This window comes from Microtus ochrogaster, chromosome 21 (assembly GCF_000317375.1).
Source record: "Microtus ochrogaster isolate Prairie Vole_2 chromosome 21, MicOch1.0, whole genome shotgun sequence".
NCBI lineage: Eukaryota > Metazoa > Chordata > Mammalia > Rodentia > Cricetidae > Microtus > Microtus ochrogaster.
The window spans coordinates 19,631,408-19,654,353 of record NC_022022.1 but is presented as its reverse complement, the minus strand read 5'-3'; the positions used below and the strand labels follow the sequence as shown (position 1 = coordinate 19,654,353).

General features: G+C 39.0%; 2 protein-coding genes across 3 annotated transcripts in view; one reads left to right on the top strand and one right to left on the bottom strand.

Moving 5' to 3' along the window:
- Usp53 (ubiquitin specific peptidase 53) overlaps nucleotides 1-17,893 on the top strand; it is a 56,201-nt gene extending 38,308 nt beyond the window's left edge. For both annotated transcript variants that reach the window (XM_005357227.2, XM_013350052.2), the window contains 5 exons: nucleotides 382-525; nucleotides 853-1,582; nucleotides 3,487-3,563; nucleotides 13,305-13,401; nucleotides 15,135-17,893. In XM_005357227.2, coding sequence (XP_005357284.1) covers nucleotides 382-525; nucleotides 853-1,582; nucleotides 3,487-3,563; nucleotides 13,305-13,401; nucleotides 15,135-15,999 — 1,913 coding nt within the window. In that variant the 3' untranslated portion in view covers nucleotides 16,000-17,893. The remainder of the gene's footprint in view (nucleotides 1-381; nucleotides 526-852; nucleotides 1,583-3,486; nucleotides 3,564-13,304; nucleotides 13,402-15,134) is intronic.
- Nucleotides 17,894-20,842: 2,949 nt separating this feature from the next.
- C21H4orf3 (chromosome 21 C4orf3 homolog) lies at nucleotides 20,843-22,769 on the bottom strand. The gene is made up of 2 exons (XM_005357226.3): nucleotides 22,432-22,769; nucleotides 20,843-21,625 (listed from the first exon to the last, which is right to left on the bottom strand). Coding segments are annotated over exons 1-2 (204 nt in total). The 5' UTR covers nucleotides 22,635-22,769; the 3' UTR covers nucleotides 20,843-21,624.
- Nucleotides 22,770-22,946: the final 177 nt, after the last annotated feature.

The following is a 22,946-nucleotide window of genomic DNA, read 5'->3' as shown; positions in this document are numbered from 1 at the left end:
AGTGTGTACACTGTGTATGTACATGTGCACGACACAGTGTGTGCATGTGCGAGTGTGTATACTGTGTATGTACATGTGCACGACACTGTGTGTGTACATGTGCGAGTGTGTACACTGTGTGTGTACCTGTGCACGACACAGTGTGTGTGTGACGGTCAGAGGACAACTTTGGGGAATTGCTTCTCTCTTTCTATCATATGAGTCACAGGGATTGAATTGAGGTTGTCAGGCTCGGCAACAAGTGCCCCATCCCACTGAGCCATCTCTCTGCTCCATGGCTTTTTTAAGTATAGTTTTCTTTTTCTTTTTTAATTCAGGGTTTACTTTTGTTGAACAACTTGAAAAAATGCTGTGTATTATTATAAGAATATTTTTTTACAGTTAAGTTAAGCAATGATCAAAGAGAAAAGATAAAAGATATTTCCCGAGAATGTGCTCTCAAAGCCATTGAACAAAAAAATGCACTTTCTTCTCAACGGAAAGATTTGGAAAAGGGACAAAGGAAAGACACAGGCCGGCACAGGGGTAAGTTAGCTCTTGAGCATTTACTTTAGAAAGAACCAGCAAAAATCTTATTTTAAAATGGAGTTTTGTAGCATACAGTGTATATTTATATTTTATATATTTGCATGTTTGTCAGTTTGATTTCTTGAATGTCTCTATACTAAATAGAAAAATATGATATATTTTGATTTTTATTATTTACATGTAATGGGTTTAGCTTGATATATTTTGATTTTTATTATTTACATGTGATAGGTTTAGCATTTCCAACAAGTTGTTTAGCTGGTGTTCACTGAGCTGCTGTGAGAGGAGATTGATGTGTGTCTATGTGCTGTTATTATTTTTAAGATTTGGTTGATGAAGACGTCTCACCTCTCAAATCTGGATCACCTCCTGCCCTGGATGGCTCTAGACAACAGGGCAGCCCCCATCTCTACCATAGCCAAGGCAAAGGACCTTGCAAACATGACCGAGCCGCCCATGAGAGCCACGCTTCTGGGAAACTGTTCAGCTCAAGCAAACCCCAGAGTCTTCTTGTTCCTGGAGAGAGAACAGGCAAGGCTAGGAGTGACAGTGGCACTGGATATGATACCGACAGCAGTCAAGACTCAAGGGACAAAGGAAGCAGCTGCAGTAGCAGGACTAAAAACCGCCACCGTGCCTGGAAACCCATGAGAGAAACATTAAATGTTGATAGTGTTTTTAGTGAAAGTGAAAAAAGGCAGCATAGTCCTAGGCATAAGTCAGATGTCAGTAGCAGACCTAAATATAGCAAGGATCAGAGTTTCAGTAACTGGCCAAAAGCAAACCTAAAGCAGAAGGGGTTAATGACCATCTACGAAGATGAAATGAAGCAGGAAACAGGAAGCCGAAGTTCCCTGGAAACTAATGGGAAAGGAACAGAGAAAAATACAAGCACCGCAGAGAGCAGAGGTCCTGGAAACAGCTGGCAGGTGCAGAGGACAGAGTCTGGGTATGAAAGCAGCGATCATGTCAGTAATGGGTCTGCTAATTTGGACTCACCTGGTACTGATGGAAGCGGGACGGTAATGGGGACCGCTGCTGTTAAAGCCTTCAGGTAATAGATCAGCAGTTTCTCCCTCACTAGTCTTTGGCTTTTATTGTTTTAGTTTTAATTTTATTTTTCTATTTGTGTGTATATAATATAGTGGGTTTTTTGTGGGAATTTTACTGTGTGTGTGCCCATGGAGGCCAAAAGTGAATCCCCTGGAGCTGGAGTTACAACCAAATCTCACAAGGATGCTGTGAACCCAACTCTGGTCCTCTGGAAGAGCATTTAGTGCCTTTAAATGCTGAGCTGTCTCTCCAGACCCTCTTTATCTTTTTTTAGAGATTTTTTTCCTGCTTTAAAACTGTTATGTAAATTTTGGACTGAACTTAGACAAGTGAGATATATGCTTTTATTTCATTGTATTGATTTGCTCGTAAAGACAGTAAGCCGTCTTCCTCCGTGCTGCCTCCCTGCACTCACCATCTTCCTTGGTAATTGTTTGAAGTAGTTTTACAGGTTTGTGTTTGATGTGAACTTAGAGTGAAGAGACTTAGTATATTGCAGCTTGTTTAACAGCTCATATTGTCAACTTTAATATTTATTTCCTGACTTTAAAATAACGGCTCTCATTTTCTAGGAAACTTGAAAACTACAAATGTATAGCTTTATTTTCATTATTATCAACTTGATTTTTAAAAATAAACTAATTTGGTTTTGTGTGTGTGTGTGGGGGGGGTGTTTGGCTTGTATGTCTGGCGCCAAATATATGTGGTTCCTGTTGAGACCAGAAGAAGGTGTTGGAGCCCTGGGAGTGACAGACAGTTGTGAGCTGCCATGTGAGTGCTGGGAATTGAACTAGTCCTCTGGAAGGGCAGCCAGCGCTCTTAACCATGTGAGTGCTGGGAATTGAACTAGTCCTCTGGAAGGATAGCCAGCGCTCTTCACCATCGAGCCGGCTTTTCCTCTCAACTATTAATTTTTTAGTAAAGGCTTTAAAGTGTTGACTTAAATTGGTGTTTTAGTTAAGCTGATTAGTGAATTCTTTGAATTCATTGTTGAATTATTTATATTATATGTAAAATATATGCATCAGAGATAATATATATTACATGTGTGTATATATATGTGTGTATATATATTCATTGTCACATATTCATACATACACATATTCATATTGTCACATATTCATACATACACATATTCATACATACACATTTGTATCTCAGAACTGGGTAGTTTCTGTTACCTATAACACAGTTCCATGGAAGCAAGTATAAAGTAATTGAGCAAAATAAATTTGTGATCAGTTCATTAACTCTAAATATATAATTTTTTATTGTTATCAATAGTACATTCTTCTCTGTAATCTCCCAAACATGCTTGCTTTCAGTCTAGTGGGTGTTTTCTTAGAATCATTCTTACTATGTTTTCCTGTTTTTAATTTTCCAAAAACATACTTAATTTTACCTTGTGCTTGACCACATTGATTCATTTTTTTTAAAATTAGGTTTATACAAATCAGCTGCTTATGCTTAGCTAAAATAATTGTTTCCATCAAGAATTAAAGGAACTTTTTTCTTAGTACTAAATTTCGTACACTTCTGGAAATGCAGTAACACACAGTAGAAAGAACAGGACTTTCTAAAGACGAAAATGTGCATTTTAATTATTGGGCAAATTAATTTGATTTACAAACCAATTTTTCATCATAAGGAGTATAACTACATTCAAGTGTCTGTAAGCTATAAATAAATAATATGCATTGAACCATGCCACTAATTGTAGCACTTCAGAGGCAAAGGCAGGAGGATTGTGGAACTGTAAAACAAAATAGAACAATAACAAACATTACATTAAGTTCTTAGAATAGCATGCAGTAATGTTTTATCAAATGTTATTTCCTTTTTCTTGAAAAAAAAAAGATAATCCACAATAACTGATGTTCTTGGTGTGTGTGTCTTCTTTTCCAGTGAACAGATTAAGATGAGCAGTCTAAATATGAACAGTGTGGAGTGTATATCTCATCAGAGCAAAGACCACTTAGAAGGTAAAAATTGCACTTATATGCCTGATGGTTTCAGTAAAGAGTGAATTACAATGATTTATTGTTCGCTGTTATGATATACCTATGTCTTGGTCAGTGTTTCTATTGCTGTGATGAAATACCACAGCTCAAGCAACTTGGGAAGGAAAGGTTTATTTGGTTTATACTTCCACATCCTGTTCATTGTAAATGGAGACTTCTTTCGTTTCCTAGCCACCCAGACCCAAAGAATCATACAAAAATTATATTAATTACAACACTGTTTGACCAAAGACTTATATCTATTCCTAGCTAGCTCTTACATTTTTAAATTAACCCATTTCCATTATTCTGTGTATCTCAATGAGGCTATGGCTTACAGGTAATGTTCTGGTATCTTTCTCCTTCGGAGGTTACATGGCCTCTCTTTGACTCCACCTACTCTATCTCTGTTAGGATTTACTGTCTGGGTTTACTCTGCTAAGCTACTGGCCAAAACAGCTTTATTCATCAACCAATAAAAGCAACACATTTACAGAAAGACCTCCCACTGAGAAAGACTTCTTCCACTCTTCCATCCTAAGACATTATCTTTGATGGCAAAGTACATTCTTGAAAGCAACAGAAGGACCACATGATCCATGGCACATGTCTTTAATTCCAGCACTCGGGAGGCAGAGGCAGGCGGATCTCTGTGAGTCTGAGACCAGCCTGGTCTACAAGAGCTAGTTCCAGGACAGGCTACAGAGAAACCCTGTCTCGAAAAAAAAAAAAAAAGAAAGAAAGAAAGAAAGAAAGAAAGAAAGCAACAGAAGGAAAGAAGGAAAGGTCCTATTTTCTAATCCAATTTGTTACATTCTGTCTTTACCAAGAACATTGATATCATTAATATTGAATTATTGTTGAAAAGTATGTATTGATTCCTTTCATTCTGATTTTGTAGGTTTGGCTTTTTAGGGTTTTTTTTTTTTGTCATTTTGTGTAACTACTGCCTTCTTGTTTTGTTTTTTTTCTATGAACCTCTTATCTTTCCTTTCTGTCTGAAATAGATCTTTCAGGTATCCTGTAGGACTTAGACTTGGGTGATAAATTCCTTTAGCTTGCTTTTGTAATGGTAAATTTTCCTTTCTCCTTCATTTAGTATAGATAGTTTTGCTAGACATATTAAGCTGGGTTAGCTGTGGTAATTTTTTTTTCAGAATTTGAGTTATATATTTCCAGGTTCTCTGGCTTTTAAAGTTTCCATTGAGAAGTCAGCAATTATTCTGATGGACTTGTCTTAATTTGTAGGTTGGCCCTTATCACCTGCAGCTTTCAGCATACTTTGTCCTGTATATTCAGTGTTTTAACTATATGATATGGGTTTCTTTTCTTGTTCTATCTATATGATGTTCTTATATCTGGATGGGTATCTCTTTCACAAGATTTGGGAAATGTTCTGTGATTTTATTGAAAGTATTTCCTATTCTCTTTCTGTGTTCATCATTCATCAGTTTTGCTTTTCATGGTGTTCCAAAGATTTTCTGTTTATCTAACTTAGTGTATAAATAATTATTATATGCATATATAATCTTAAAATTTATCATTGACCTTGACTGAGTAATCCTGTTCCTCTCTTTTGCCTTCGAGTCCTGAAGTCTTCTTCTCCACATGATCCATTCTGTTGGCTAAGCTTTCCAGTGAACTTTTATTTCACCTATTGTATTTTTAATTTTTATCATTTTGATTTATTTTTCTTCAATATTGCTATCTCCTTATTGACTTCTATTAGAATCCTGAATTGACTTCCTCGTTTTATCCAGCTGTTTGTGTTCTTGAATATATTCATGTCCTCTTTGAGTTATGTGAACATATTTTAAATTGTTTATTTGAATTGTGTGTCAGGAATTTTAGCTAGGTCATTTCTCTGGGCTTTGTAGTTTTTGGAGGGGACAGTTTGGACAGGATGTGGAGGACATGAACAGTGAGGACCCAGAGTGGCTTGCCACAGTGATTGTGTAGTCTATAAACAAGGAAGAGCTGTAGAGGGAAATAGTATTGGGGGAGACTGGATTCTCTGCTGATTACCTAACCTTGTCCGGTGACCTAGGGTGGGGACTGATGTCTTTGCACTCCCTACCTTCAGATGGCAAACCAGAACTGAGGCCAGAATGTAGATAATGGGCCCTCTGCTTTAAATTGTGAACCAGAACTGAGACCAAGATACCAGATACCCTCACCAAATGGCAAGCCAGAGCTGGTCTCCCTGCCATAAGGGAAGTTCATGCTCAAAGGCCTTTAAAGGATGGCATTAGCTACTCTAGGCAGTGAGAAAGAGAAACATCAATAGGGTACACAGGCTCTAGCTTACTGTGTTAGGCAGTGTTCGTGTTGCTGTGATATACCTGACGAAGCGACTGGAGTCATCTTGGCTTACACTCTGAGAGTATCAGAGCTCAGCATGGCGAGGATGGGCGACCACAGGAAGCTGAGGTGGCTGAGACACATTGCACCTGCAGCCAGGAAGCAGGGAAAGGTGAATGCTCATATTGAGTCTAGGCTGCAGTCCATGAAATGGTGCTGCCCATATTTAGTGTATGTCTTCCTCCCTCAGTCCCCCAGTCTTTATATTCATGTCCAGAGATGTTTCCTAAGCGATCCTAGGTTCTGTCAGTTTGGGAGTATTAACTATAACACTTGTGTGGTATTAGCTTCAAGATTTCAGTGTCTTGTCATAGGTTTATGCCTTGTTCATATCTGTGCAATGTGTCAGTCAAGGCCTCATACAAGCAATACTGTAATTGTAGGAATGAAAGGAACATACGGCATGGAAAACCATCTCTAGGCTCTTTAAATGTCACACTAGAAGTGGCACATGTTCTTCTGCTCACTCCCCATTGTCTAAGGTAACTCTTAGAAGGAGGCCTCATTTTAAGAATGGAATATGAGTTCTAAGAAATCCCTAGAGCTGAATTAAGTTTGTGTGATAGCTGTAATGATAGCAGGGGGAATGGAGTGTAGTTTACAAATGCCTAGAGCTGGGGAAGTGCGCATAATAGCGGAAATGATACCATAGACTTAAGAAAGACTGACAAGCAGTCATCAGAAAAGGATCAGTTTGGAAATAATGCGTGATGGTACGGCTCTATTACAGGTGACTTCCTAAATATACAGCCGCTTATAAGCCAGACAAAGGTGAGGGCCCATGGGGGAGGAAAGGGGCTGGGCTGCTGAGATGCACGAGAACACTTGAAGTTTTAGAATTCAGACAGAGAGAGTACCTTTTCACAGTAAACAGCCATAAAGAGCCAAACATCAAACATTTTAGTCCTTATCCTCCTTAAGGTTTTTGTGGAGTTTATTTTCCAGGTTACAGGCCTTGAAAATGATTATTTGATAATTTATTTTGTTTTCATCAAATGTTTGCTATCAGGAGGAAACACTTTATATTAAGGAAGTAACTTTCCCTTCCCATAGTAAAATGCCTGGCTTGCTTTAAAAACCCGATAAAAGTCTAAGTAACAAGTATTACAGGAAACAGTAAAAGGTTGGCCAGAAATCACAGCAGAGGTCAGTGAAATGAACAATAACTGCAAGTTCAGGGAATGTTCCTCGTTTCCTGGTGGGTGTGAAAACACAAGGTCATGGCGATCTCCATGATGAAGACCTTATTGTTCGCAGCGACTTTACACATTGAACATCAGTGTTCAGTAAAGAATACTTAACAAAACTTATCATTCTAGTTTATTTTTATGTGTCATTAGCTATCACCGCCTCAATCTCCCAAACTTCTTTAATTGAAAGCTAAGCTTTCTGCTCACTAAACAGCTTCCTCTTCTCCCCTCAAGAAATTAAACTGTAATTGTCACTCTGGTTCTTTTGGCTTGTTTGTCACCAAGTTTGGCTGTTCTTGGTGCCTCATGTAAATAGGTTTTTACATATCCTTTGTATCTTGGCCATTTTATTCATAATGACCCCAGCGATTATCCATGCTGTAACACATGTGAGAACATCATTTTCTTTCATTTTTTGAGATAATAACATAATTGTATCACTTCCCATTTCCCTGTCCTCCTTACAAGCTCTCACGTGTCCCTCTTTGCTTTTTTTCAAATCCATGGATGCCTTTTTTTTTATTATAAGCATATGTATACATACATGTATCTTCCTAAGTACATAAATACAATCTGCTGAGTCTAGAATATTATTTACATGTTTTCCAAGCTGACCATTTGGTACTGGATAACCAATCGGTGTGTTCTTCATGGGTGAGCCTGTTTCTCCTGCTCTCACCGTTCCAGGCCGCCTGGGCTTTCCCCATCCATGATGGCATGTCTGTTGTTGCTGTCCAGGAACTTCATTTTCTTAGAGCTTATATGTTCATTGGTTGATGAACATTTGAGTTGTTGCTACCTTTTACCTATTGTAAAAACTGTTACTGTGAACATCTTCACAGTCATTTTTTAGTGCTGCCACATCCTGTGGTGGTTTGTTTGGTTTTTTTGTTTGTTTTTGAAATTTACTCTTTTGCATTCCTGTGTGTATCTGTGAATATCTGCCCTGTGTGTGAGTGCCTGTCAAGACCAGTCAAGGACATCAGCATTTTATTACTAGAGATTCTTGTAGACTTATTACCATATCATGAGTTCTGCTGCGATACAAGGATATTCTTGAAGTTGCCATAATGATACTTGAAATTTCTAGCATCTCTTATAAATTCCTAGTGGGATTTCAAATTCTTTCCAATGCAATAAAAAAGATACATGCAAAGAGTATGCTGTCAGAAACGATCATACAGGTTGACAGATGCAGGCCTGGAGTGGTATAGACGTGGAGGTTACAAGATGACCCGCAAGAGGAATTAATAGGACCTGTATCAGGTTGCAGCTTTGTGCTCTGTGGTAGCAGTGTAAAGGTGAATTTTGAGCACGGAGAAAAATTATCTGAATTTTGCCCTAACCTAAAAGATAATGTCATGAACTAAGGCATTAGCCATGTCCAGGAAGATAAGCTGAGTGTAGTGGGTAGGTATATATGATGAGAAAGGGAAGAAGCCATGTTGGGGCTAGCATAACCAGGTACACTGGGAAAATAAGAGGGAAGTGAAAGACAGATATGGTGTTAAGCTTTAAGTTGTTGAGCTCATCACTTCGATAAATAAGGTTTTATTGTTCAGTGAAGAACCAAGTCCAGAAATCAAGAAAATAATGTGCTTTGTAACCATTCCGTGTGGTATTGAATACCTTATATATGGACCGATCATTCAGGAAGACTGGGAACTGTAAAACAAGAGAGGACAGAAAGCAAAGAAGCTGAGAAAGAGAAACAGTGGAAGTCAGAGCCTCTGGAAGGAGCAGCTGCTGAAGGGTCCGAGTCTCAGTAGCTGCAAAAATATAAAAGAAAACAGGAGAGGACACTGCACAGAGGAACCAGGGAGTTGGAGAGCTTTAAGAACAAATGAAACAGAACTTCAGAGTACCAGCTTGGTTTTGCAAGAAGTCATTAGTTATGCGATAAAGAAGTATTAGAAATGGCGGTGTGATGGGGGTAGCATTGAGGCATTAGATTATAATGTATACAACTTATTTTTTTGGTGTTTAAAGGGGTATTAAATGTTAATATTTGATCATTTGAGGGGCATTTGTATATTCTTTGTGCCACTTTTAGTTTTTAATCTTTTCTGAACTTTTATGAAATATAATCTATGCATTTTTAAAGAACTAAACTTGTAGTGTTGAAATTCATTTATAACAAAATAACAAAATTTTTTTCCTTAAAATATAATCCCAGTGACAAAGGAAGTAACTAACTTCTACTGTTTTAGTTTATAACATTACAAAACTTAGGTCTTATGTAGCACAGATAGCTATATACTAACTTATCTCACTATCTTTTTAGTATATGGATGAAATATTTTTAGAAAGTTAAAAGTTTCATGATTCTCCTGAAATATTTAATTACATTTTATTTGTAAATAAAATATTCTTGAATGCTTAGCATTTGTAATTATAAGTTGAAATAAGTATGTAAGATGAGAACTATAATAATTAGCGTTGTGTTTTTAAACCTCACTACATCCAGTGAAGATTGTACTGTTTTGGCTCATGTGAGTGTATTTCTCCATGAACCTGTTCTAGACACAAGCCTTAGACAAAGCGTATATATCAGTGTCTGGAATTTTGTGTTCTGTCATTCTTACAGAAGCAGTAAACATGAGTTAGAGTCGCTTGCCTTAGTACTGAGGTTTCTTCTGTGCTGGGTTAACGTTAAAATTGGACTGTCAGGTTTATAAAGACCTTGGAGCCAAAACTCCCAGTAAAGACATGTGGATGTCTGTGTCAGCAGCAGGGAGAAATAACACATCTATTTTTAAGTTAGTTGGAATTCTGAACTCAAACCACTGGGTTGAATGCCTGCCACAGTGCTATTAAATTTTCAGAAATGTTTATAAGCCCTCTGCTGCCTCCTGCTGCCTCGTGTGTGAATAATCGGGACAAGGAAGGAACTGTTTGTTTCTTTAAAAATGTTTATTATATATTTACAAACCATATTTGTATTCATTGGGCACAAAATTAAATTAATTTTAATCAGTGTACAGTGATTAAATAATGCTAATCTACGGCTTTAAGTCACTTCTAAAGTTTAACTTTCTGATCATAACTATTGATCCTTTTTAGAGTAACATTTATCTTAGTCAACTGTGCTTTCCAGTTGAATTTAGAATGATCAGATTTGTTTGTTTTATAAAATACCGAGAAGTTCTATTTAGGGACTAAAGGCCACCTAAGTTAGAGCACCTCAGTGATTTGTAAGCTTATGTTCCTTTTGCTTTCTTTGTAGCCTTCAGTTCATAGATGTGACAAACAGATACGTTAGGACAGGGGGATGAATGGGAACAGATAAAAGTACAAAAGAGAAGAAGAATTCTCAATTGTATAGCGAACTGGTAACGCTAGGTAGTTGGGTATTTTCTGTGGCATTACCTTGTTTAAAAATATTGTTGTGTGGCATATACTGGTGAGATGTGTAGAGGAGGCTGGGCAGGAGGATCATGAGTTCTAGGCCTGCCTGCCTGCCTGCCTGCCTGCCTGCCTGCCTGCCTGCCTAAGCTGCACTTTAAAACATGAAAAAAGAAAAAAGAATGTTCGTGTTATCAGATGTTTAAACTACTGTCTTAGTTTCGTCATGCTGACGGGTGAGTGGGGGCTTAGAGATTAATGCCATATGCAAACGCGAGCTCACAGGGAGTGAGAACAACAGAGGCTTTCCCCTAACTGTGCATCTCCTGCCAGCTGTATAGCATTGGCCAAGCTCCCCAGCCTGTCTCAGTGTGAAAGGGGATTGTTGGCAGAATAGTTACCACTGGCGTTTTTAAAACAAAACTATTTGTCAACAACTAGGACAGGAAGTGTGGCAAGTTTTGTGTTTCGGAGCTCTTCATAATCTCAAAACAGGATTGGTCTGTAGCAGATTTTGTTTCTGAGGATTATGTCAGCATTTCCTATGCTGATGGTGGAGAAAGAAAAATTTAAAAGTATTCGTTTACTTAGAGAAAAATCAGCACATGCTGATATAAACAAGACTTCTTTGGAGCTGAAGGTCAAGCTTCAGAAAGATGAATAAAGGCAAACCTAGATAACGGTTGGGAAGTGTTTGACTTTAAAAGAGTGCTTCCAAAAACAAACCAAACCGGTGAAAGGAGTGAGTGGCTGTGATGCCTGGCCGCATCCCTACAGGAGTTTGCATGTGGACCGTTCATTTATGAAGAAGGTCCAGTTTCACACAGAGAGGAAGCTGGAAAATGTCAGGTTTTGTTGTTTGTTCTAGAAATGGCTAGCACTCTTTTATGACTCTACAGACCAAAGTGGTCATTTTGTCAAGGATATTTGCAATATAAACTGTGAAATTTCAGACACCACTCATTAAAATCACTGATACTTCCACTTTAAAGGGTATTTTATTGAGCATGATATTGTAACATCTAAATTTTGGGGAAGGGGGTTTGCTTTGCTAAGTTACTCAAATCTTTAAGATATTGATAAATTTTATTCTTAGCTATTTATTAATATCACCATGAATATGAGTATTAGGAAGATGAAAAACTGACAATAGTAGATACAAGTTTTCCAAAATTTTATCTAAAAGCTTAAATTTTACCACTGACAATATCACCAACAATGTGTAGGTGTGTGTGTATCTGTATCTGCATACACATGTTCTTGTACATGCACGCACACATCCTGGCCACAGTTGGAGATCACAGGAACAGCTTCTGGGAGGGAGGTAGTTCTCTCCCTCTGTCTCATGGGTCCCAGGGATCAGAGTCACGTCCTCAGACTTGGTGTCACCTTCTAAGTCAGCTTCCAGTGCTTCATTGAGCTTTCGTTCTATTGAGAACACAAGTGTGTGGCAGTGAACAACAGGTTGCTATAAGCACAAATTCCAGCTATTGATGTTAGGGGATTCACAAAGGAATTTACTAAATTCCAAAGTTACTTCCGAGTTTTGGCTATAATTTCGTCCTTGTGGTTTTATTGATGTTACCCTGTCTGTCTCAGATCTCCTGTGCTTAGCTGTTCAGATTCTCAGGTTCCTCAAACATTTGCTTCAGAAACAAGGATGCCCTTGGGTAAACTGCTGTAAAATGCAGGTGTCTCACCCTCTTCATTGCACACCTTCTTGGTTTGGTTTTAGCTTTTAGTCAAATAGAGGCGAAAATTACTAAGAGCTCTTTTAAGTAAGGCTGTCCAGATACTTTACTCTGAACATTAATATTGTTAAGGCCTGTCTAGTGGACAGTCTTCCAAGAACCGATGTTTAGAAAGAACTAGAAGGAGGGAGAGCTGCTGTCTTTTACATGCTACAATATTGCCTCCCAGGTACTAAATAGTTTTTTAAACAGGAAAATAGGAATTTAGAATTTGGAATTTACAGTGTTACTTAACAATATCTAATAAAATTGTAAAGCTATTTTTCATATGCCTTTAACATTCAAAATACTTGAGTCATTGTTAGAATTGCGGGTAAGTTAAGTCACACAAGAGAAGAGAGTGGACATGTGCCTGGGTAGAGCCCAGTGGTAGAGTGCTTGCCTGCTGTGTAGAAGCCCTCAAATCCATCCCCAGCACTGGAGAGGGAATGCACAGGCTTGAATTATACAGATCTAGTTTTGTGTTTGCTACCAATATAATCTTGAGCAAGTTATGTAGACTTGCAAAGTCTGTTTGTACACAAAGATGATAATAATTTAATAAAATTGATATATATGCCTTGATAGGTAGGAGTTTGTCTTCTGTGCTTTTTAATACCATTCCACCATTTTAATTCAACTGATGTCCCTAAACATTCCCATGAGGTAAGGCAAGTGGCTTCTCATCACATAAAGGAGGCGGCCGTAATGGTAATAGGCCTTCTTAGAGTTACCATGTCTTCAGATGCGGGATACTTCCCTTTAACATTTTCTCAGTAAAGCACATGCCCCGGGAAGTACCCATGAGCCAGAATAACACTGCTCTGGGATTGCCGACATACTAAGAACAAGTAGCCTTGCTTCTTGCTTATAAAAGATTTCATTAAACAAACAGAAAAATTGTGGAGGGGGGAATGGCAGGTGTCTTATTTTTAGTTGTGTTGAAGAATGTGCCTTTTGTTCTTTACTTGCACAAAAGGATTGCATATTTTTCATTAGCTTACTTACATAAATGTAAAATTGAGTAGGATAGAGTCTGTAAGATAATTTAAATAATTTTATGTTTCTCCCCCCTTCCCCCCCTGTTTCTACCCCAGGTTTTAGGAAAAAAACCCAGGACTTGGAAGCAGGTGATAAATGTCATGAGCTCCACCCAGAATCACATCTGCAAATAAAAAGCCATTTCATAAAAAGGTAACCATAGATATTTACAAATAGGAAAATTTCAGTTCCTAAATTTACATATAATTGGAACTCTGGCAGAAGACTTGCAGGTATATATTTCTAATCTAAAAGCATTACAGTGCATATTTTACCAGTATTATTTAATAGCATGTAGGCCTAAGGTAGAATACCTACAAACTGCTGGGTACAGTTCTTTATTATTTTAATGCACATGTAGTACCAGTGTCCTTGGCTTTTTCTTATACTTACCTAGAGATGCTTAATGCCTTTTGTAATTTACCCTGTAGAACTGACGGTTTTGTAGTTTGAGGTGTAAACAAAACCAGCATGACTTTCATTTTCTTTCTCCATGGTCGCGGGTTCTTACTGTAGATATTAGCACTTCCTTTGACATCTCAGAGCTGATATCAGTCACTGTGCTTGCACTTGGAGGCTGAGATTAGGTGGGCACACGCACTGGGTAGGGCACAGCAGTCATCAGTGTAACAGCTAAAGGGAAGGGGTAGACAGCACGGGCAGACTGCACACAGGACAGGTCAGGTCCTCAATGGCATGCTACTCAGAGCTCTGTACTGTTTAAAACTGAATTAATGATGGCAGGAATTCTGCATTTAATGAGTCACATTGCAGTTAACCTTCGGTAACTGAAACCGTGAATAAGGAAGGTCTACTGTATTTACAGAAAACCACAACATTTGCGGTTCAGATCAAGTGGCATATGAAAGCAGTGAAACTGAGATTTCATCATTGTTGAAGGAGCTGTTCCTGCCACCCAGCTCCCGGCCGCCTGGCGAGCTTATGTCCCAAAATAATAACACACAAACTGTATTCATATAAACACTGCTTGGCCCATTTCTATTAATGTGTGTAGCACCGAGGTGCGCTTACCAGGAAGATTCTAGCCTACGTCCATCCTGGGTCGGAGCTTCATCGTGTCTGCCCCAGAGAGGAGAGGGGAGCATGGCCTCTGAGCTCACTTCCTCTTCCTCCCAGCATTCTTTTCTGTTTACTCCACCTACCTATGTTCTAACCTATCAGGGCCAAGCAGTTTATTAAGTGACCAATGACCTTCCTCCATCACATCATAGTTGTATTTACTGAGCCATGCCATTCTGTTGTTTCATCTCAAATAATTCATGGAAGAAAAATAGCTTTACAATAGGAGAAAATAATTTTATTTCTCTTTACTTTAAAATCACCAATTACCTCAAGACAGTCTTGATTAAACCCTGTGCTATATATCAACATTTTAACTTTCTCTACCTCTGTTGCCTGTAAGCATTGTAATGTTGGCTGGAAATGTTTTAAAGTTTTGAATTGTTCACTTGTAACATTTACCTTAAATTGTATGTTATATTTTATCATAAATAAATGTAATTTCAGTGTTTTTAATTTGAAATGTTTTTTAAGATCACATTTCTAACTACTAGGAATGTGAGTGATCTGGGGAGTGACTGTGTAGGATATACTAGAGAGCATGGTTAGTATAGACAGGCCCTGGTTTCAGTCTCTCCACCCCCACAACCCTGACATACAGAGACAGAGATAATGGTTGTTAATGCGGTGGATGTTTCTGGTAGTCATATATGTACAGTTCTGGCATGGCTACAAAACAGTCCCCATTTCCACTGCTGTGTTGTAAAACTATAAATCATAAATTGGGAAAATCAAACTAAGATAAATATTTAGTTTTTCTATGCGGTTATTTGGCTTTACTTTGTATTTTTATTTTCAAATTTCAGGTCACATATCGGCGAAACCAGTGACAAGTTTTTCCCTTCAGCCAGCCCACAGATACTTCAGGACCATAGTGCAAGAGATCATGTCTACCAGACCAATGAGCAAAAAATGAGAAACTCTGATGGGACCAAGTTTTCTGAGTGGCATGAAGTAGAAAGCCCTGAAGGAACAGGCTTGCCATTTCACACTAATGATAGTTCTGTGCCCGGAACCAGAGTCAGCAGTAAAGAAACGGTTTCACCGTCGTCATTGTCGTCACACGGGAGAACTGCTGAGCAGTGTTACTCTGAGAACTCCCTATCCAGAGGACACACACTGCAGTCAGCCTGCAACACTGACAGCTGTCAGATGCCAAAACCCCACTGCCGCAGCTCACCACCCCCTTTGCCGCCAAAGAAATACTCTGCACACAGTGTGCCACAGTTAGAGAGAGCGGAATTTATACCTGATACCAGACTTACAGAGGTGTTCAAAGTTAATTCCTCCAATCTTCCAAAACACAGTTTGAGTACTGCATCAGGACCAAGCTCAGAAGGGAGTGCGCACATGATCCACAAAAGCGACAAAGATGCTGTCCGAGGGAGGCAGCACACCGCCCACAACTACCCGCCCAGTTGTGCAGCTCACGATTCTCAGGCAGACTCAGAAGCAGCACCTGACACACCGTGCCAACCACATCAACACTCCAGTTCTGTGTGCCCAAATGAACCAATTTCACTAACGACCTATTTCTCAGTTGATAGTTGCATGACTGATACGTACAGATTGAAATATCATCAGAGACCCAAGCTCTGTTTCCCAGAGAGCAGTGGCCGTTGTAATAATTCGTTGTCTCAGACTGAGCACATAGAAGGATCTATTACATAGTGGCATCTTGGTACCCGCTGCCCTTCTAAACAAGGATATAAACCCTGGTGTCCATTGTAAGATAAATGAGCCAGCCTTTAAATATACAAACTAACCAAACCTAATGATATATAAAACAGAAACTGGTATTGAAAATTATTAGCCAGGTTAACCTTACATAGCTTATGATGATGAATTTGCCAAGTATTTTAGAAATTTCCTTGGAGTGGTCATGGTATACCTTTAAAAGTAAGAAAGGTAAAATTCATTTGCTGTATATAACAGATGAGCAAATGCCATGCCTCCCTCCTGTAATTTGGCTAGTGGACATATATTATCCTAGCCTGTATGCCTCCCTCCTGTGATTTGGCAGATAGACATGGATTATACTAGCCTGTATTAATGTGTGGGTTGGTCCATTTTGCTAATTAAGAGATGCAGTTCGTATAGCGAAAGCAGTATTTGCTTTTTGCAGAGCACTTTCTAGTGGGTGACCCAAAGATGGCTATCCCCACATGCTTTTGACTTCTGTGATAGTCTAGTACATGGGCTCCTTCAAGTGTCTTAAAAACACTCATGGATTTGTTATGTTATCATCTGGAAAGCATTTGCCTTAATGATCAACATTTTTTAATCAAAATCTCAAGGCCATATAAAACTTATTTTGTTCTACAACTTTTCAGAATATCTACTTAACATAAATTAGCCTTTATAATTTGTACTAAAAACATTTGCATCATGTAAGTTAAAAGTAAGAATATTGCAGTATATTCTTTATCTTGTTAAATTGTTTTCTAGCTCTGTATGAAATGTGAAAGGCCTTCCCTTTGGTTTGATTTACTTTGGGCTGCTAATAACCAGTGTTACAAATTAGCATTGGGCTTTCTTATTGGGACTGTGGCTGTAATTGCTGCTTTGGTGACTTACAGATTGCTAAAGATTGTCAATGCTTAGGTTAAATTTTTGCCTTTATATAAAGGTTTAATCTTGATGAAATCTTATTCTTTTTTTTTTTCTTCAATAGTAATTTTATCTCCACTTCCACCATGGAGTGGAGTTTATATTGAAAGGAATCTTTATTCCTATGTTGAAAGTAAGTTAATTGAATTGCTTTATTGGTTATGGTTTTATTTTGGAACAGGCCAATAAACTAATTGGGCTTTAGAAGAGTTTCCTAACGCCTGCCCCCAGAGAATTGAGAACTACAAAATTAGTTGTCTTTATAATATCTCTAAATGGGTAAATTTTGTAATCATTACTTTAAAACTCAGTAAACTGATAAAATCAATAGCTTGATGAGTACCATAAATTGTTAAAATCCAAAGTGTATTTAAGTACTTTTAGATAAACTGAAAATTGCTTATAAAAGTCTGAATTCACACTGTTAATCAATTCTTGGCCAAATCTTGTTCTTGTTGTTTTTTCCAGCTGTCTAGTTGGTGGTCGTTACTTTGTATTCTCTTAAACACTTGAATAGCAAATTGAAATTGATCCTTAAAGCTTATTTTTAAACAGCTTTTAGTATGAAGAGTTTGTATATAATGTAAAGTTTGTAAAATTGTATTTGAAATGTCAATGTTTATAATTCTTGCTTTTATAACATTGTAAAATACTAGAAAAGAGCTTCCGTTATTTTTAATAGCTTATAAAAGATTTTTAAGTTTAAAAATTTTTTCTATTTGGTCCATATTCCCTGTTGGGAATGTATTATTTGAAACATTAAACTAATTTCTGTATTTTACAGCAGTTTCATAGATACACCCTTTCAACTCAGTTGAGTTTGCAAGCAGAAATATTTTTTCTCATGTTAATGCACTACTCAGTTAAAACCCTCTGCATTCTCTAATACTGACTGAAGTAGAAACTAGCCATTTGTTGATTCAACACAGAATAAATTTCACTACATATTGGCCAATTGTATAAATTTCTTCTCCTCTGGTGCCTATTTTTTATCCATGTTTCTGTTATAAGCTTCTAAGTTCTTAAATAATGCAATCATGTTTCAAATAATTATCTCCAGAATATTGTATTTTCATGTGAAATGAATTTCTTCTGGCTCAAAAAAAAATTAAGAGACTCATTTTTAAGCTAATATAGCTGGTCTTTTTTTTTTTTTTTTGCACTTATGAACTGTGTCCCCTTCCACACATTACACATTCTATGGGAAATTGTTAAAAAAAAAAATAAAGATCATAAAATATTAGCCCAGGATGTTTCTAAGATTTAAATCCCAGCAAAGTCTGAAGCACAACTCATAGAGAAAGTGGCAGCTGTTCTCTAGAGGGCAAGATATAAATGATTTGGACTATGGACAGCCGATCTCTGTAACAGTTACATAGCTTTTTGATTTAGAAGCAGCCATAAACAACTGGTAATGGATGAGTGTGGCTGTTTTTCAATAAAACCTTGTCAGCATCAAAATCTAGATTGTATGTGATTTTCATGTGTCATGAAATTATTTTGTTTTCCAATCACTTCAAATTGTTTAAAAAAAATCAGCTGGGCAGAGGCCCACATTCTTAATCCTAGCTCTGAGGAGGAAGGTTGGTGGATTGTTCAGAGTTGAAGGTGAGCCTGGCCTGCAAAGCTAGTTCCAGACCAGCCCTGTATACAGGGCAACACAGTCAGAAAATAAAATGTACAAGCAAAAGCATGCCCAGGCTCTACCTTGTCACAGAACTGATCTCCAATGTATTTTTGTTTATGATCTGGCACTTGGACTCTTTGCGTCTTGTAACTTGAGATTAACATCTCCCTAAAACTTCTTCTGAGACCGAAGCCAATTCAGATGGAACTGTCAGAAGCTATTCCATGTTTAGGAGCTAAATGAATTTACAAAGGAACTTACCAGATTACTCTTTTGCTATCTTTGATGGGAACAAATTTTCAGCGTGCCTTGAAGTTCCATTTACGTATTTCTGGTAACTTCCCAAGTGTGAGCACCACAGTTTACTAAAAAATTTAATTATCTATTGGAGATTCAGCCTTCATGCTCTTATGTGTCAATTACAGTGCACATTTTCTCTTGAGCCCCAAGCCAGCCTACTACAGCGAGCAGGTATCTGAAATTTCACAGTGTGGGCAGAGCTCTTGAAAGAGCATGACAGATAAATAGGTAGGTAGATAGGGTTAATTTAGCAGTGTGGGCAGAGCTCTTGAAATAGCATGACAGATAAGTAGGTAGGTAGATAGGGTTAATTTAGCATGGATTGGCTCGCATGTCTCCACTGTAGACTTGAATTCCAGTTCACAGCTTAGGACAGAAAACCAAGGAGACTAGCCCGAGTCTGAAAGCCTGAGAACTAAGAAATCTGTAGTGCTAATAATGTTCACAGACATGGCGCCACACCTAGAAATTCACAGGTTGGCTGCCACGGAGGGAGCCACTCAGACCGTGGAAGAAGCAGGGTCTTGGTACACAGGAAGGCCCAACCAAGTTCGGCGAATGACAGACAGGCACAATACACAAGAGAGTGGTTGGAATCTGCTGCGATTTTACAGAATTCATGTTTTCATTATATAGTATTCAAACAAAACAAATCAGAAGGTCATGTGTCATTGGTTGGCACAGTATGAAAGCTTCTTTTAGTCACATCGGCGATATTTAAGAAAAGCAAATTATCAGGAACAGGTGTTAGACAAAACATCCTTAGAAGAGGAAATCTTGTCCTTGGGAACGTAAACCTCAGACAAGTGGTTTCATCTTATGAATAGAAAGTTTCTGCCTCATTATCACGATCATGGCCCTTCCTCTTTCTAACCCTTTCTTTATCTCATCTCGTGACCAAATATGTCTAATCAGTTCTCTGCACCTGCTGAAATATACTTTTTAGTACCTTCTTATGCAGCAGACACCATGGGGGTTGAGATCTAGCAAGCCTATCCATAAAGTTCAGAGTATAATATAAGTCTTTGTCCATCAACATTAACCCATCTATTCCCTTGCTCATCATACACCCCCGTGTATGACAATGGTTCTGCTGTAGTCTTATACATTCCCATACTTTGCTTCCCTATCCCGGAGCTGTTCCTGAATGATAATCCTTGTCTTGTAGATATAAGAATATCATTATTATAAAAGAGATTGTGCAAAGCCCATATCTCGCATAGCCAGCTAATCGAGAAACCAGTCTATGCCTCAGCGGTGGCCAATACTGGGCCGTCTGCCATTGACCTCCAGGAAGCCTAGTCCCATAGGACACATAGCTCCCGTCCGGCATAATGACTTATGTCATGCCACACAGACAACACTGGAGTTAATGTGGCAGTTGGCACTAGGCGACAGAATAATCATGAGAAGGCCAGGAATAGTTTGTTAAATACAGTTGTGCAGCTATAGTGGGCACAGCAGTCAAAAGCTTTCGGAAGCTATTTTAAGGGGAGGCATTAAGGCAGTGACTGGATGTCATGGCGCTCAGAACAGTTACAGCTGCGCCTGTTATGCCTAACTCCGAGGTAAGAACAGTCGTGCTTGGAGAGGACGGCTATGCTGATCCAGCTTGTCCTCAAGAACCTAGTCTTGTTCTTAGTCTAGAGTAGCTCAGCACAACCTTCATTCATCCCAGGACGGTATACACACAAATATCCCAGCACAGAGAACTTGCCTTCCCTTTTCATCCAGGTTCTCAAAGGACTGGTGGTCTCACATGGGGGCGAGTATCTTTACCATTTTTCCAGCATATTAGTTTATCTTCCAGAAACAGAGACATACCCAGGAATAAAGTGACCCAAAAATTAACCATCATCTAAGATCTCCATACTATAAACTTTCAGTTTTGGGGCTCGAGAATAAAGTGCATGTGAGCTATGTCAGGACTATTAACCTCCCTGCTTTATCGTGAGAATATGACACAGTGAAACCAAATTCAGCAGTATAACTAAACATTTATTAGAGAAAATTAATACACAGTACAAATTGGGTCACACAGTCTGGTATACTCAGTGTCCTCCCAGTCCTGTGTTCTGATACAAATGCTTCAATTATAAATTACAATTACAAAAAATTATCCAAGCAAATGCAACAATATCCTGAAGACATAGCTGTTAACAATTTACCAAATATGACTTAATTATAAGGGAGAAGCCCCCCCTATATTTTAGGCATTTCTCATACTGAACAGCATTAAAACCAACAGTAACCAATTTCTAATTACACAAATCTTAGGATGAAAAAGAACAGCTTCCAAAGTACTTATACTGGCTGCTTTGGGACCGTTGCATTTCTGAGTAAATGCTACCTACCCAACCACAGATGATTAATATTTTAAAATAGCATATTTTAAAACAATACTCAAGATAGTGTCACAAAGGAATTTTTTTTTCCTCTGTTGTTGACCGCTGTGTCCTGGTTAATAGTGAGGGGCCCAATACCTCATGTGGTGAGTAAATTCCACATACATTTCCCTTAAGTACTTAAGTTGCAAGCATTATTAAAAATATATATACATATATCACTTAGCTACAATAATATTAATTCAAGCACTAAACACAGGCTTGAAATACATGGTGCTATTTTGAGGAGGTCAGGAGTTAAGGAAAGGTTAGAGGGCTGGAATTCAGCTGCTGGAAATCCTCTTTATTCAAGAAGTCTGTAGTATTCAGGATTCACCCCAGAAGCCACACGCTCTTGACATCTTGGCAAAACAGTCTGCAAAAACCAAACGCTGGTTACCGTTTCCTGTATCTGCTTATTTTGACATTTAATGCCAAACTGAACACCTAGATTGCTAATCATATGCCTATCCCTACATAATTTACATTGGTAAGAAAAAACAAAAGGCCTAGGTCATGAAGTCTTGAATTTTCGAATCAGAGGCGAAAATCAGACATTCGCTGTTCTTGAAATGCCTACCTCTACCAAAATGGCTTAGGAAAAGTTATCAAAAAAAAAAAAAAAAAGGAACGCCTATCCTTTCGCTACTCTACATCCTCCCCACCACCCCTTCCTCTGCCTTCTAACTTGCCACAAAATCGGGGGACGGAAATGGGTGGCAAAGAAGTTTAAGATACTCCATTCTTTGTCAGATGTAGGAATAGGGATACTTTAGAAGATAATAAACATAGTTACATAAATTGACAAGGCTTAGACATGTCATGACAAGGCTTAAGCATGACATGGCCTGCTTTTGTAAGGGTTTTAAGCACGTACACAAAACCCAAATCACTTTTAGATAAAATCACATTTAATCTATTACACCCTACTAATGATATACTACGGCTTCTAATAAAAGATAAAAGTTTCTAGAAGTTAACTTCGGTTCCTTCGTGGTCATTCGGGAACCCAAGACAGCAAAAGTGGGAAGCCAAGTTTCCTCCACACTGGCACGGCTGCAAAGGAAGCCCACTGTCGCTCTCCCTCCCAGCGCCACCCCCGACTCGGCCAACTCTAGCTGTGCCCCGTCCCCGACAAGCCTGGAGCAACCCCCAACCTGAACACTTCAACTCTGCACTCACCAGGGCAAGAGGTACACGAAGATGAACAACACCAGGTCGAGAAGGAGGAAGAGCCAGAGATCCAGCCAGTAGGAGTGTTTCGGGAGCCCGTTCTTCCCGGACTGATGCCGTTCATCTCGGTTCTGCTCCCTCCTTTCAGCTCGGCCCAAGCCTCCCCGCTCGCGGACACCGTCGGTGCCAGACGCCGCCTGGTTCACCTCCATCTCGCTCTCGCTGCAGCTCGGCGCACCTGAGAGCCGCTCGAATCCGCACTTCCGTTAATGGCCGAACCAGGCGCGGACTAAGTCTGACGCCCTGCCCGCCTCAGCCTAGCAACCAACGCCAGTCGGCCACGCCCACCACTCAGGCACCCCGCCTCGCCTCCCGGGCCGCGCGCAGGAGCTCTGCCCCGCCTCTCCGACCGCGCGCAGGCGCCCGCCCTTCTAGGAACTCGCGCGCGCCTCGTTCCGCTTCCTCGGGAACGCGCGCCAACACCCAGGGCCGCTCCGAAACCTCGCGCAGGCGCCCTGCTCCAC